At 39.5% G+C, this 16,983-nt stretch overlaps 1 protein-coding gene across 3 annotated transcripts; it reads right to left on the reverse strand.

The window, feature by feature from the left end:
• Positions 1-3,331: 3,331 nt before the first annotated feature.
• On the reverse strand, positions 3,332-6,575 carry LOC135645827 (adenosylhomocysteinase-like). Of its 3 annotated transcripts, none has more exons than XM_065164614.1 (3): positions 5,790-6,575; positions 4,638-5,174; positions 3,332-3,729 (listed from the first exon to the last, which is right to left on the reverse strand). In XM_065164614.1, exons 1-3 carry the CDS (start codon positions 6,498-6,500, stop codon positions 3,520-3,522), a joined length of 1,458 nt encoding a protein of 485 aa, XP_065020686.1. In that variant the 5' UTR covers positions 6,501-6,575; the 3' UTR covers positions 3,332-3,519. The 3 variants fall into 3 exon arrangements, with proteins under 3 accessions (XP_065020686.1, XP_065020687.1, XP_065020688.1); XM_065164615.1 differs by lacking the exon at positions 3,332-3,729 and adding an exon at positions 3,752-3,911; XM_065164616.1 differs by lacking the exon at positions 3,332-3,729 and adding an exon at positions 3,833-3,970.
• Positions 6,576-16,983: the final 10,408 nt, after the last annotated feature.

Raw genomic sequence — 16,983 nt, forward strand, 5'->3', positions numbered from 1 at the left:
TTGCCCAGACTAGGCAGTGGTACGTCAGCCAAGAATTCAGGGGCTGAATTGGCTGATCAATTCGGCCCAATTCAGCCCTGTTAAGGGTCCAATTGGCCCCTAATTAAGTTAGTGGGATTACCTTCCAATCCTAACTTAATTTACGCTCTAACTATGATAATTAATATATAATTATAGTGCCTCTTGTTCCGGTGCGTCAATTGCTCTTCCGGTAAGCTTTCGGCGTACTTCCGACGAACATCCGATGAACTCTCGGCAATGTTCAGACGGACTCCTGACAAGCTCCTGGACTCTACAATGATCTTCTTAGCGAGTTCCGATGAGCTTCTTTGGCAAGCTCTTGGACTTCTCGGTTGGTTCCGGCAGAACTTCCGACGAATGTCCGAACTTTCGATGAACTCTCGAACTCCCAATGAGATCTCGATCTTGACTCCAGCACAACACCTGCTTTATATCTTACGGCTATCGTAGTTAATCCTGCATACTTTTCTCAATATATAGATTAGATCAAACAAATTATAATTGACTTCATCATCAAAATCTGAGATTTAATAGAAGCCATCTCGTGACTATCGGAGCCTCTCAAAGGCTCGACTCCATGATAGGTTGCTTCGATACCTAGGCTGGAGTAACAACATCTCTAGTGGCTACGATCAATTGCACTCCTAGGATATTTGCTAGCAGATTACCCTCGAATGTCCAAATTCGTCGTCGGCACATGATCGATTACAATCGAATTGGCTTGTAGAACGGAGTTAGCATGAGAAACGGAATTGGGTTGCGCTCCCACGCCAATAGTAAGAGTGGCTAGCATTGGACCCCCAATGGATCAAGATTAACGCGGGTCAACAAAGAAGAAGGAATCAGAGATCTTGACGGGGAAATCACAAGAGATGTGTACGGGACACCGATGTTGATCGCCTCAACAACGATGAACAGTAAGAAAAAAATCTACAAGTAATTCTTAGCCCTACATAACAAGATTTACTTTGGAATACTTACTATCATAAGTTAAAATTTGCCAATCAGCAACCTTTACATCGAATTTATCGTAATGTTCAATATGATAGGTCAATCGCATAGCAACTTTGCTATCCATAAGATTGTTAGTACTACTAGTATCAATTAAAATAGTAACAGACTGATGTTTCAAAAGTCCTTCAACTTTCATAATTTGAGGATTTGAATGGTCAACTAATGCATGAATGGTATGTGTGACGGGTTCAATAATCTCTTCATGCTTTGTACCTTCATAATCAAAATTTTTTCTTGCTTGCATCGATACTCCCTACTCTACTTTTCATCATAATACCAGCATAAATCTTATGTTGATCGTTTTTTGAGTTCCTCTTGGGTCAATCTTCTAGTATTAGGATTTCGATTAGGAACAGTTGGAGTAATTAACTTACTAGTCACCTATTTATTAACAATCTTGGTTCGACGATTTTTCATGTTTATTTTTTCTTCATACAATCATGTAAAAAAAATTATAATTGTTATAGTGCGAGGTTGGTGAGCCTAAACTTTTATGACAAATGTTTAAATTAACACCTTCAATGAATGCTCTCACCAATTATCTTTCATACCAATCTTTAGCTTGATTTGATAGTTATTCAAATCGATTTCGATACTTTAACACCGTATCAACAATCTTTAGCTTGATTTGATAGTCATTCAAATCGATAGTGAATCTTGACAAGCAACCTATCAACATTCTCATATTCTAATGGTCCAAAACGAACAAGAAACCCTTTTTTGAACTACTCGCATGAGAAAACTTCATGATAAATTTCATACCTATCATACCATTGAATAACATCCTCATTTAGTTGGATTGAAGTTATTTCTACTTTATAATCTTCTCAAGTTTTATGAAAATGAAAAAATATCTTTTCTCTAGAAATTCAACCGGTCAAATCTCTATCTAGAAAATTCTACTTTCATGCGATGGTAGCCATTATCACGCTGATAACCTCTTCCTTTGATTTCAGATCAATCAAGTTGTTTACTTATAGAAGTTGAACTTCCGTCTTATTGAATTTTGCTAAAACCCTCTAGCAAACTCATTTTGAAATCATTGAGAGTTTCTTGTAGCCTCTTCCCAATTTTTACTTCCAAAATTTCAAATTGGGCTTTCATAGAATTATCAATAGTTATTATGTATGATTGTAGATATGTAATTCTTAAGTTTTATTTTTTATTTTAGGTCAAAGGCATGAGCATTGCTTATGTTGAAAGTGAAGGCACCGTTGGTGGTGTGGGCATCGGGTCCTATGGTAGCATCGGAGAGAAGATTGAGGGAATATAAAAAAAGCACCGTAAAAACTTTATGAATGCCGAGAAAATATTGCTACGATACTAGATGATAAAATCCTAATGCTTTATCTAAGAAAATAAATAGAGATTTGATCAAGGGATCAATATCTAAGTTGATCAAAAGTTTTGAGTTGTAATTGATTGCTTTTAAAAAGTAGTCAAAGACATTATATATATATATATATATATATATATATATATATATATATATATATATATATATATATATATATATATATAGTTATTAATTCTTAATCAATTAGGACTAAGATATTTAATAAAAAATATAAAAATAGTAATTCCTAATTTACAATATCAAAGAGCTCCTAAAATTTAAAAACCCTTATCATACCTAGAAAAAATTAAATAAAAAATAAAAATTAATATAAAAAAATTTAAATTAAAAACTTTTTAAATTAAAAGAATCCGTTCTTGTGGAGAACCACACGTGGGGAGAGAGAGTGATCGGTGCGATTGATTAACGTCGAAGCCATCCCACGCCTATCGCATCCCCTCAAAGGCTCGACTCCGCGATAGGTGTTGCTTCGATACCATCCCGCGCCTATCGCATCCCCTCAAAGGCTCGACTCCGCGATAGGTGTTGCTTCGATACCAGGGCCGGAGTAACAGCCTCTCCAGTGGTTGCGATCAACTGCACTCCTGGGATATATGCCAACGGATTACCCTCGGATGTCCAAATTCACCGGAACAGGGCTGCGCTCCCACGCCAATAGCAAGAGCCCCCAACAAAAAGACACTTTTTGCTTCAAGAATTTGGATGCTTTAATATCCCTAAATCACCGTTGTTTAGTTATTCCACGAAAACATTTTTACGGAGTTATTTGAGGTTCCACCATTGTATCATGTGAGCCGCTCCCCCATTGTATCGGGCTAATGAGACTTATAGAGGGTAATGTGATTGTCAATGATCGCATGATCATTCCAAATGAAGCCAATGCAGTGCGAGAATTGCGTCGTATCAACTAAAGGAATTCACGTGATCCACAACCCAATATGATCAAAACACGAGAAACAAAAATATATTCGTGCAAATGATGCAAAATAGCCCAAGGAAATTTATTTGACCTCTAAAATACTTCTAGCCTAATCAATGCAATGCATTCCCCGAATTCAAAATGGAACAGATAACTTAGGTAAATCAGCAACGCCATCCATATCAACCATTTTTTTACCAATAGCATCCTAATACCTGTAGTGAGCAGGCTTGTAGGGACCCTCGATGGGAACGCTAATGTACTCGGCCTGTGATGGAGTAAGCTTGGTGAGCTTGGCTCCTAGCTTGCCAAGGTGAAGAGCTGCCACCTTTTCATCCAGATGCTTAGGCAATACATACACTTTCTTCTCATACTTTCCAGTCTCCCTCTCCTTCCACAACTCCAGCTGTGCTATCACCTGCAAAGATCGAGATCAAGAGTTAAGTGTGATTTTGGCATTTCAATATGAACAGGAATCTACAACAGTAGATATGAGAACCCAGTTCCCTGTTGCACTAAAGGTCCATCCCAAGGTGGCCTATGTATTAAGCTTTGTGCATCGCCTTGAGATGGGTTGGGCAACTTGCATGCACCTTGGACCTTCATTACAAGAGCAAACCCATTCTCACAGATAGCATATCTTCGAGATATTATACGCACTACAGCAAAAGCAAAACAAGAAACCCAGAAATAAAAATCTAAATTCTCCTCTAAAATATCTTTTAAAAAGGTAACCAATGTTAAATGTAGGACAGGCTGTTTGCTCTAATTTATAGCAGCTATGAAATGATATCAACAATAGGACTATACTAATCGAACAAATAATAAATCAAAAGACTTAAAAAACATAAAAGTAAACTAAATCTATGTAATTTCAATATATATATATATATATATAAGGTCATTTTCTACTAACCTAAAGCTTTTTGTGGTTATTATTCATCTAATCAAAATCTACACTATGGTATTAGGGTAGATCATCTGTTTGAAGAATGAATATGCCAATTTTTATTTCATCTAATGTTTAGATAAAATATTTGTACAGCACATATTCCTCATTTGGACTTGCATAATGCACTTAGCTTCAGTTCCACTAGTAAATATTAATCTGATTTGTAAGTGAAAGGGATGTTTGAAACTTTTAAACATATATACATATATATAGATGTATACATTTGTATACATAAAATATATATGGTCATTTCCTAGCAATTTAAACTTTTTGAGATTTTTGGTCCCTAAGAGTAAGCAAATAATTAGAGACAAGTTATTTAAAAGAGGATCAATCTGTCAGAACAATTTTATACAAAGGATCAACATCGATACCTGGTTGGTGAATGAGCAGGACATGACGAAGCTGGGATGGCCAGTGGCACAACCAAGGTTCATAAGACGCCCCTCAGCAAGGACTATGATGCCAGTGTTGGTCTCAGGGAACACCCAGCGATCAGTCTGGGGCTTGATGGTGATGCGCTTGACGCCTGGGTAAGTCTCCAGCCCATGCATATCAATCTCATTGTCAAAGTGGCCGATGTTGCAGACGATAGCATTGTTCTTCATCTTCTTCATGTGTTCGACCATGATGATGTCCTTGTTCCCCGTGGTGGTCACGAAGATGTCGACCTCAGAAACAACATCCTCCAGTGTGAGAACAGGAATGCCCTCCATGAGGGCCTGAAGAGCACAGATGGGGTCAATTTCAGTAACAATCACACGGGCACCAGCTTGCTTCATTGCAGCAGCACAGCCCTTGCCCACATCGCCATAGCCACAGACCACGGCGACCTTGCCGGCAATCATAACATCGGTAGCCCTCATCAGGCCATCAGGGAGAGAGTGGCGGCACCCATACAGATTGTCAAACTGTTAACACGCACAAACACATTAGTCAGAGATCTCCAAGCGTGGAAAGAGGGGAAAAAAAAGGAAAAATTAGATCAAGATTGTTAAGCTAAATTCTCCGATCCTTAATATATCCAGATCTAAATTGAGTAATAAAAAGATCAGCACTAAAAGCACTTCATGTCACTTTATATTAAGAACAGCAACACGAGATTTACTTACAAAGATGGAAATGTTGAACACTAGTAATCCATTAACTATTACAGTAAGTAATTAATACCGAAACTGTACATCTGGATTGAGATCCAGATCCAGATCCAGATCCAAAAAATATAGGTACTAATGTCTGAGATCTTATTTAATAGCCAACTGTAGGCTTCAATGATCATATCTCAACAACAAGATCAAGAACTAAACACACAAAAAAAAAACAAACAAACAAGTGAGACAACATTTTAAGACCAATCGACACCAGTTGAAATCTAAGTTCGAAGTAAGAGATTTTAGATCTGAATTCAATCCATAAAAAAAGTCGTGAAACAAAAGGAGAAATCAACTGATCTAGATCTGGATCTGGATCCAAGAGGACGGGAAATTGAGCTGCCCTAAATTTTAGATCGTCAAGAAGGAACTCACCTTGCTCTTGGTCACGGAATCGTTGACGTTGATAGCCGGGAAGAGCAGAGAGCCACTGGCCTGCATCTGGTAAAGCCGCTTAACACCGGTGGTAGTTTCCTCCGACACGCCCACAAGCCGCTCCTTCATCCGACGGTACTTCTTGGGGTCGACCTTAAGCCCGTCGCGAATGAGCCCGAGCACGATCTGGAACTCGGCGTTGTCCGTGGAGGCCGGATCCGGCAGCTTTCCGGTCTTCTCGTACTCCTCCTCGGCCTTGACGCCCTCGTGGATGAGCAGGGTCGCATCGCCGCCGTCGTCGACGATAAGGTCGGGGCCGCCGGCAGGGCCCCAGTCGAGGCACCGCTCGGTGCACCACCAGTACTCGGCGAGGGTCTCGCCCTTCCAGGCGAAGACGGCGGCGGAGTCACGGGCGATCGCGGCGGCAGCGTGGTCCTGGGTGGAGAAGATGTTGCAGGAGCACCAGCGGACCTCGGCACCGAGGGCGGTGAGGGACTCGATGAGGACGGCGGTCTGGATGGTCATGTGGAGGGAGCCAGAGATGCGGGCGCCGGCGAAGGGCTTGGACGGGCCGAACTCCGCGCGGCAGGCCATGAGCCCGGGCATCTCCACCTCCGCGAGCTCGATCTCCAGGCGGCCGAAGTCAGCCTGGGAGAGATCCTTCACCTTGTACTCGCGCCCCGTCGACGTCTTCTCCACCAGCAGCGCCATCTTCTATCGATTGAAGAAATAGAGCGGCTAAGAGAGAGAGAAGCGAGCAGAGGAACCGGAGAGGGACGGAGTGAAAATGGGCTGTGAATGTGTATATATATAGAGGTGGGAGAGGAAATGGACGTATGAGATGAAACGGTGCTGGAATTAGGCAGATGTGGAACGTTGAATTTTTGTCGGTGAGGTGGGGGTGGGTGGTTCTAGTGATGGATAAGTGCTGGACAAATCATATGTTGCTCTGTATGTCGTCATAGTTAATCTTCGTCTTTATTTGTTAATACAATAACATTGAAATTTAAATGGACAGTAATGCCTGTTTCAAAACTATTAGAAGAGACTTCTTGTCTCCTCTTCCTGCGCGAAGGGGTCCTCGGCCTGCCTTTGCGTTTTGTCTCCGATCTGGTGGCAAAATCTTTTCTCGGCGATTGCATGGCCTCCAATCAATGGAACAACAGTCTCCTAGTTTTTTTTTAAGACCTCTTCCATATTATTTACTCCTGATGGGAAGTATTATAGCATAAGTCATCGATTGGCAATCGCTCGGGAACTGAGATTGAGGACAACATAACATCTTATGTGGGACAGTTAACACCCCTTGGCTATTCCCTACCTGTATTGCATTGCACAAGATGGTATGAAATGATGTCGTGTTATAGGAGTCGCAACAGGTTAACCCGTGTCACAGGAGGCTGTATGGGTCGATCACAAACATGAATTTGTCGCCAAAGGTACCAGTGACCCGTGTAGCCATAGTTCCCTCCCGTTGGCTCAATAGGTATAAAAGTCGATCCTCAACATCTAAAGAGATAATCGATCACAAAAAAAACCTCATTAGATATAGAACCAATTCCCCATTAGCTAACTTAAATATCTGAGAGGTCGGGTCGGGAATCCCTTCCAACATTGACTTATTGTGTAGGGTCCCAACAAAGATCAAATATATGATAGAACCTCAAAGGAATTATATGAAAATTGATCTTTGAGGGAGATCAAACCTTGAAACGCTATAGGGGTTCCACCCTCCTAGAAGTCGACCAAATGGCTATAATTATAGAGTATCTTATTCTCAAAGAGATGGAAGCTTCATGCTTATATAGGGCTCCAAACCCTAGCCCTAGGGGATGCTTCCTAAGTAAGTTACCCCTTTTGCCCTTAACCCTAACCAACCAACCCAGTAAAAGGGGGCGATGGCTAGAAAGTCCAAAGGCCCAAATATAAACCATAGTCACTCTTCTTTATAGAATAGAGGTGGCTAGGTAGGATTTATTACAATTTCACAGGGTTTCATTAGCTGCTTCTTGGTTGAGTAGGACCCAACCCTACTAGGGTCCTATCAAGTTCGCCCTCTCCAAATCAACCTTATACTCAAGGCTGAGATTTCATGAACTTAGTGAACCGGGTCTTTAGCTCCTCATATGATTCTCATGTGGCGTCTTCAAGTGGTAAATTATTCCAATGCACTAGTACTTCAGTAGAGGAACGTCGGTGACGCATCACGATTCTACCGTCTAAGATGGCTTGTGGTTGGACTTGAATATATCCATCATCAGTGGTGTTGGGCAATTAGATATGGGGTGACTCGTGTTCTCCCAACTTGGGCTTCAAGCATGACATATGGAAGATATGGTGAATTTTGACATCCTCAAATAGTTTAAGTCTATACGCCACGACTCCAATACGCTCTGTGATCTGATATGGGATATGGCCCATAATAACGTAAGGAGAGCTTCATGGAGGCTCGTTGTTGATGGAGAATTGCTTATATGGCTGTAGGCAAAGATAAACCCAATCTTCTACTGAAAATTCTCTTTCGCTTCGTTGTGTGTCGGCTTGTTGCTTCATTCTAGCTTGAGTGGTAGAGAGATTGTCCTTTAGCAGTTGTAAGAGTTTGTCCCTGTCAGTCAATTCTTGGTTGACCTGATATACCTTGGCCGAGCCAATTACATACTTTGGAATCACAAGGGCCGGCCGACCATACAGTGCTTCATAAGGGGCACATTTTGTAGATGAATGATATGTAGTATTATACCACCATTCGGTCTAGGGAAGCCATTTCGCTCACTCCATTGGTTGGTCACTGGCGAAACAACGAAGGTACGTCTCTAAACACATGTTCACTACCTTTGTTTGACCGTCAATTTGTGGATGATATGCTGTGCTCATCTTGAGTTTAGTGCCCTGTAACTAAAATAACTCGATCCAAAATTTACTGGTGAAGATCCTGTAATGATCACTTACAATGGACCTTGGCATCCCATACAGTTTCATAATATTTTATATGAAAATCTGGGCAATGCTAGCAGTAGTGTAGGGATTTCGCACAGCACAAAAATGAGCATATTTCGTAAGTTGATCAACCACTATGAGAATTGTGCTTTTACCTTTGGAAGGTGGAGCCCTTTAATGAAGTCTATAGAGATGTCAGTCCACACCGAGTTTGGTAGGCATAGTGGTTGTAGCTTCCTTGGACTTGCCATTGTTTCACCCTTGTGCTGTTGACATATCACATTGTGCCACATATTCAGAAATAATTTTTTTCATCCCTCTTCAATAAAAATTTTGCTTTACTCTTTTGTAAGTTCTCATGAATCCGGAGTGCCCTACTAAAGGTGTGGAGTGCATTTCATGCAGAATGATTTTGATGTAAGAGGAGTCTGGTATAAGCACAATGCGACCTTTGTAGCGTAGATCTCTCGAATCCCAAGTGTAGTGGGCTATTACACTTGGATCCTCCTCCAATTTTTTTATGATGTAGCTGATCTCTGGATCCGGTGGTAGGAAGGGAGATGGCTGAAAATTTAGCTTGCTCAAGTAGTAGTGAGAGTGCATCTACAACAACGTTTTCTTTCCCCTTTTTGTAAATAATTTCATAATCAAATCCTAGAAGTTTGGTTACCCATTTTTGCTGCTCAGGGGATAATATCTTCGGCTCCAAAAAGTACTTGAGGCTTCTATGGTCGGTTTTAATTTGAAATAGTCGGCCGATCAGGTAGGATCTCCACCTCGTTATTACATGCACAATGGCGAGCATCTCCTTATCATATATTGACATGTTTTGATAGGAGGGAGACAGTGCTAGCACCGACGTCGTCGTCATGGCTGCCTTAAGTTTGTCGAAGGCAACGGAGGCTTTGTCCGACCATTGGATGACATCTTTTTTCAGTAGAGAAGTGAGGGGTGCACTGATCTTCCCATAATCCTTGACAAATTTTCGGTAGTAGCCTATTAGTCCAAGGAACCCGCATAGTAATTTCATATTTATAGGTTTCGGCCAGCCTTGCATTACTTCAATTTTTGTTGGCTCTACCACCACTCCTTATGATATTATGTGCCCAAGGTACTCTATTTTTTGATAGAGAAAGCTGGACTTTGGCTGCTTAATAAAAAGAGTATTCTCCCGAAGTATCGTCAAAACAACTCGTAAATACTGAAAGTGAGTCTCAAGAGAAGGGCTGTAAATGAGAATATCATCGAAAAATACTAGCATAAATTTACGAAGAAAGCTTTGAAAAATATCATTCATGAGACTTTAGAAGGTTGAATGAGCATTAGTGAGTCCAAAAGGCATTACCAAGAATTTATAATGGCCATCATGTGTGAGAAATGCAGTTTTTTAATGTCGTCTTCACATACCCGAATTTGGTGATAACCGGATCGGAGGTCCTACTTCGTAAAGACTCGAGCTCCTTTTAACTCATCATGAAGTTCATCCACCATTGGTATTGAATACTTATCCTTGACGGTAATATCATTTAAAGCTCGATAGTCAATGCACATCTGCCAAGTTCCGTCCTTCTTGCGTACAAGTAGCACCGGTGAAGAATAGGGGCTGCAACTTGGCCAAATCACCCTTGTTTCAAGCATCTCCTTTATAATCTTTTCAATTTCATCCTTTTGGAGATGAGGACAATGGTACGGCTGAGTGTTCACTAGTGGCTTGCCTGGAAGGATTAGAATCCGATGGTCATGTTGTAGAGTAGGAAGAAGACCGTGCGACTCAGCAAAAATATCGACAAATTCAGCAAGAAATTGGATAAGATTTTGATCTTCAATTTCTATTTTCTTCCCCTCTGGTTGCTGCTAGAAATGCATAAAAAATAACCATTTACCTTGTGTAAAACTTTCTCCATTCTTTGGGTCGAAACGATGGTTACGTTGCTTCTACACTTCCTACGTAGGATGATATGTTTGCTTTTGCAGTAGAATTTCATAATTAATTTGGAAAAGTTCCAATAGACATCACCTAGTGTAGTCAGCCATTCTATGTCAAGCACGGCCTCATAGTCATCAATTGGTAGGTGGAAGAAATCAGTGATAATTTCTTGGTCTTGCAGTAATAGTTTCACCTGCTGGCATCTTTGGTCACACTTTAAGATTCTACCGTCGATGACCTTTACATCAAACTTGCTACAACCTTCGATATGGAGTACCATCCAAGCAGCAACCTTGTTGAATCTCGTATTTTGATGATGAAACCACTTGATGTATGTTTGTGATTTAATCTGCGTTTTAAGTGACGCAAGATACTTCGATCAGGATGAGACAATTAAAGCAGGAAAATCATGTTGGGCCGGAGGAACATGTTAGAAGATTGGACGTCGGGCCGGTGGATCGGTCGACGTATCGACAGAAGGCTTCGGGTCGTGGACTCGAGCATCGGGCCAAGAAGAGCGGGTATTGTGCCAAGGATATCGGAGTTGCAGAGTCAACTGGCCGATTGGGCATTAGGCCGCAGGAGAGGACGATGCGCCGAAGAATCGGACGAAGCGTCGAGGGACCAATGACATGCCGGACAACTTGGTTAATTGCTTAGGATTAATTGTCTCGATCGAAGTTTTTGTTTTACATGTGCAGGATTAACTACGATGAAAGTAAGACATGTAGCTGGAGTTGCGCTGGAGTCAAGACTATGATCACGTTGGGAGTTCGAGAGTTTGACGGAAGTTCGGACGGTCGTCGGAGGTTTTGCAAGAACAAATCCGAGAAGTCCAAAAGCTTGCCAAAGAAGCTCGTCGGAACTCGCCAAGATCAAATCGTGAAGTCTAGGAGCTTGCCGGGAGTCCACAGAATGGTTTCCGAGAGTTTATCGGAAGACCGCCGGAAGTTCACCGGAAGCTCGCCGGAAGAAGTCTTGACTTGCGGACTTTGTAATAGCTTAAGAAATGTCTTTAAATTCATAGTTAGCACGTTAATTAGGGTTAGGATTAGGTGTTAATCTTATAACCCGGTTAGGGGCCAATTGGGCCCGAATTCGGACTGGTTTGGGCCAAGTTTGGAGCCCAACCAATGATCTGAAATAGTGCCAAGAGGTGCAACCGCCCAGGCCAGGAGGTAGCACCGCCTAGGCTAAGTCTCCCAGCGAGGCTGAAATAGTGCCAAGAGGTGCAACCGCCCAGGCCAGGAGGTAGCACCGCCTGGGCTAAGTCTCCCAGCGAGGCTGGGCGGTGCAACCGCCCCAGCCAGGAGGTGCAACCGCCTGGGCTCAGTCTCCGAGCGAGACTGGGCGGTGCAACCTCTCCTGACAAGAGGTGGCACCGCTTGAGCTCAAGTTTCGAGCTCTGCCAGGCGGTGCAACCGCCCCAGTCAGGAGGTGCAACCGCCTGAGCTCAGTCTTCGAGCTCTGGCAGGAGGTGCAACCGCCCCTGACAGGAGGTGGCACCGCCCAGAGGCTCAGTCTTCGAGCTCTGCCAAGCGGTGCAACCGCTCCAGTCAGGAGGTGCAACCGCCTGATCCCGAAATTCCGGGAATTGACAGTTTTGAGCTCCAAATTTGAACTAGGTTGGGGCCTATAAATACCCCACCCATTCAGCACTGAAAGGGCAAGAACATACACCGAAATCTTGATCCTTTCTGTGATTCTTAGAGCTCAAAATTGTTGTAAAGACCAAAAGTTCTTCTCCCTCTATTCTTCCAAGTTCTGAGTTGTAAAGAGAGGAGAGAAAATTTCTATAAGGGTTGTCTCCTAAGCCCGTCAAAAGGAGTGAAACTGTAAAAGGATAGTTGGCCTTCGCCTATTAAAGGAAGGCCTCTAGTTGACGTCGGTGACCTCGTCGGTGGAGGAAGCCAAAAGTGGAGTAGGTCAAGATTGACCGAACCACTCTAAATCTCGGTTTGCATTTACTTTGAGCATTTTATCTTTACTGCAAACCTCCTTAATAGCTTACTGCCCTCTGCGCTTTTAACGAACGAGTTTCTAAGTTCAGAGCTTTCCGAATCTGTGTTTAGACGTAAATCGACTTTTTCGTACGATCATCATATTTCAGTTTACGTTTACGTTTAGACTTCAATCATAACTGCAAACTGCCTTCTGCGCATTTATAAAACATATCTCAAAGTTCAGTATCTTCAGAATCGGCATTTAGACGTAAACTGGTTTTATCGTACGAACGTCGCTTTTCAGTTTGCGCTTGCATTCTGATTTCCATCATAAACTGCAAACTGCCTTCATAGATCTACTTTAACGTCATCTCGCTTAATCTTAAGTTAAAGTAATCTTAGAATCGGCTTTTACATCGAAATCGTTTTTATCGAACGAACGCAGCTTTCGGTTTTAATCGTCGAAAGATTTCCGCTGCACTAATTCCCCCCCCCCCCCCTCTTAGTGCTCTTGATCCTAACAATTGGTATCAGAGCCCGGTTTTTCTTATTTTGGATTTACACCCGAGAGAAATGGCTCTTCATGGCTTTCAAGAGGGCTTTTCGATTTTTCGTCCACCGTTGTTTAACGGATTGGACTACACTTATTGGAAAACTCGAATGAGAGTTTTCTTGATTTCTATGAATTTGGATTTATGGAATATCGTTGAAAACGGCTTTCATCTTTACTCTAAACCGATGAACGAATGGTCGGATTTAGAGAAGAAGCATTTTTCTTTAAACGCAAAGGCTATGAATGCCTTATTTTGCGCTTTGGACAAAAATGAGTTCAATCGGGTTTCTTTGTGCGAAACGACTTTCGATATTTGGCGCACTCTTGAAATCACGCACGAGGGAACTAGTAGAGTCAAAGACCCGAAAGTTAATATTTTACTGCATGATTTCGAGCTTTTTCAAATGAAGCCAAGCGAAACCATTGGTGACATGTACACCCGTTTTACGGATGCCGTCAATGGTTTAAGAGCTCTTGGCATATGTTTTTCGAATTCTGAACTTGTGAACAAGATTTTGCGTTGTCTTTCTAAGAAGTAGGATTCAAAAGTAACGGCTTTACAAGAAACAAAAGATTTAAATATTTTTCCACTTGAAGAACTAATTGGTTCATTGATCACATATGAAATGACGTACAATGCACGTGAAGAACTTGAGAACCACCTTCCAAAGAACAGAAAGGATTTGGGACATAGAACATTTGAAGACCACTCGAGCATAAGCTCAAGTGATGGTGAACTTAAACAACAAATGAAACAAAAATTAAAAAGTAAAAAGAATAGAACTACTTGCTTTGAACGCAAGAAGAAGAACAAAAATTGGGATGAATCGAGCTCCTCCGAAGACGAGGAGAAAATCAACAAAGGCGAGGTGGCAAACTACGCTTTTATGCCTTTCGACGCTGAGGTAATCAAAATGCCTTTAATTTACTTTGAAATTACATAATGCTTTTCATAATGTATTTTTCTTTTTTAATTAATTTTCTTGAAAATTACATGTTTAATAATTTTATAATGAAAATACAAAAAATTAGGAATCATGCTTATCATTCTAGTAATTTTGAAAATAATCTTGAAAATTACATATTTATGATAAACAAAATGATTTTGATTAAAAATACCTTATGAAATCATGCTATATGTGGTTGCGAAGTAATAATGTGTATCATGTTGATTTCCATTGTTATTTCTCGATTTTGAGCATATGAAATCATGTTTAATTTGAAGTTATGATTAATGAGTGTATATTTTAGAAATTATGATGATTCTTGATATTTATGGATTATCGATTTTCATGATAATAACAGTGGCTTTAAAAAAAAAATTGATGCATGTTTTCATAAATGAAAATGCATGCTAACATGAAATCGATCACTTAAAATGAAACACTTAAAAAGGGGGAAAATATATTATCAATGAAATCATGAATCTATTTATGTTATAAATTTTGTGAGCCATAAAAATGATTTTGATGATTTAAATTTGAAATGAGTTTTATCAAAATCATGATCTTGATTTTTGTCTTGAATGATTGTGACTTGTATTCCTTGTATTCATGATATGATTTTTATGCAATTCTTTGTATTCATGAAATATTTATCTCATCACCCAATTATTTCTTTTTCAATATTCCTCAAGTGATGATATGAATGCATGAGATATTCATGAATTTATGTATGCAAATGAGAAGCTTCGATCATGCATGGTAGGATGCAATGTGACAAATTAATACCATGATGATTTGAAATATTTATGATTTGGAATGATGCATATGCTTTTGTATGATGTGTATCATGAATGCTTAAAATAAATAAATAAATAAATATTTATATCATGTTAGATGGTTTTACATATTATGCATGATAAGCTATAGTGATGAGTGAAACAATGATTGAAATAATATGAATGATGATTTGGAATCATGCATATAATAATGAGTTTATATGTTTTGAAAATGTGCATGTTTTAATTTAAAAATATAATGATGCACAAATGAGATTGATACTAACCTTTGTCATGATTTAAAAATTGATGTAAAGGGTTTTTCCCTTCTTTTTGACAATGACAAAAGGGGAGATAGCTAGCTTGCATAATTTAAGAAGAAAGCAAAAATTACACTTCTCAAAAGAGAAGAAATTGCTATCTTGAACATCACCAAGAAGTGCTATCTTGCAAGTCTCAAGACACACAAATGCAATCATGCAAAATTTGTAATTTTGCACATTATTAAAATTTATGATGCTTTGATGATTATGCATGTTCTAAAATGTTATAAGATTCACTAGCTTGCATGATGTAGAACTTAGCTATATTGAACATCACCAAGGAATGCTATCTTGCCTATCTCAAGAAGCAAAAAGTCAACTTGTACATCTAGCAAAACTTATATTTCAAGAAGCAAGAGTTGCTTTCTTGAACATCTCAAAATTGCTAGCTTGCGGGCCTTAAAATGTTGAAAATTTTTGCTAGCTTATATATGGTAAACTTGCTATCATACTACCGTGATGATGAGCATGCCTTATCTTCATGATTATATTTGAAAAACTATGGCAAAAATATGTCCGAATGATTAAACGTGTTAAAATTATTTTTCGGACTTTTTTTGATTGAATGATCAAATCACTTGATTGCCATAATGATTTTACACAATTACTTGCCATGATTACATGTTGGAAATTATGTGCTTGAATATAAAAATTTCCATGATAATAAGCATGTTTTACCTTCATGATTGTAATTGAATATCTCTAGTAAAACCCTGTCCGAATGTATGAAAGTGTCAAATTTCATTTTTGGATTTTCTTGATACATTATCCTCTTCCGAACTTAACAAGCATATGTCATATCAAGTTTAATTCACATCATTGATTTTTGACATATGGAATCATCTAGCAAATGCACTTATCATGTGAAAAATATTTTTCGAGAAACATATTTGATGATTCCCTCTTATAAAAGGAAGATATTTTTACATACAAGGATTTGACTCACTTACATATCTTAATCCTTGCAAAAATGAAGTGTGCTTTAATATCTTATCAATTTGAACTTCACATATGGCTTTCCTCCTTCATGTAAAAAGATAACAAATAAAAAGGAAGAAGCAATAAAAGCTATCTCCATGTCATGTTTTCCTCGAGATGTTTGCATAATTGGTATCCTATCACTTACTGTTGGAAAATGACATAAACCAACTTATGGCATCACACTTATATTTAAAATTTGCTTATATCGTTCTCCTTGTTGTTGATGACAAAGGGAGAGAAATATATAAATTGATACTATGAGTGCCATATTTGAAGAATATGAATAGATGTCATGAATGTCATATTATGATGAGATATCAAAAGCAGCATTCATATGAATAGGTGCTATGAATGTCATATCATGTTAAGATATCAAGAACTTGAATCGTAATTTTACATGTTGATATTTTACCATTTGATGATAGTAAACTTGCATGATGATAACCATAGATATTATGTTTTTCATGCAATGAATTAAACTTATATCACAAACACTTGATTGTGGTACTTCTCCTTTTTGTTGATGACAAAGGGGGAGAAGTATATTGATGACATGACATGTTGCTTGGATTTTTGAATCCAAGAGTTTCTATCAATATGGCATATTGATAGGGGGAGTTTGTTTAAACTCTAGGAGTTAAGGTTAACTCTGTTTATGATGACATGTTACTTAGATTTTTGAATCTACGAGTTTCTATCAATATGGCATATTGATAAGGGGAGTTTGTTTAAACTTCGGGAGTTAAGGTTAACTCCGTCATCAGGTGGTTGTCATCATCATAAAGGGGGAGATTGTTGAATCTCGTATTT

The sequence above is a fragment of the Musa acuminata genome, chromosome BXJ3-8 (genome assembly GCF_036884655.1).
Source record: "Musa acuminata AAA Group cultivar baxijiao chromosome BXJ3-8, Cavendish_Baxijiao_AAA, whole genome shotgun sequence".
NCBI classification, from domain to species: Eukaryota; Viridiplantae; Streptophyta; class Magnoliopsida; order Zingiberales; family Musaceae; genus Musa; species Musa acuminata.

Bases quoted from the DNA above. Each gene is read 5' to 3' on its own strand.
- LOC135645827 (XM_065164614.1), bottom strand. From the start codon at position 6,500: ATGGCGCTGCTGGTGGAGAAGACGTCGACGGGGCGCGAGTACAAGGTG. The intron at 5,175-5,789 runs GTGAGTTCCTTC...GCGTGTTAACAG, and splicing joins ATTCCGTGACCAAGAGCAAG to TTTGACAATCTGTATGGGTG. The intron at 3,730-4,637 runs GTATCGATGTTG...CGATCTTTGCAG, and splicing joins CCTGCTCATTCACCAACCAG to GTGATAGCACAGCTGGAGTT.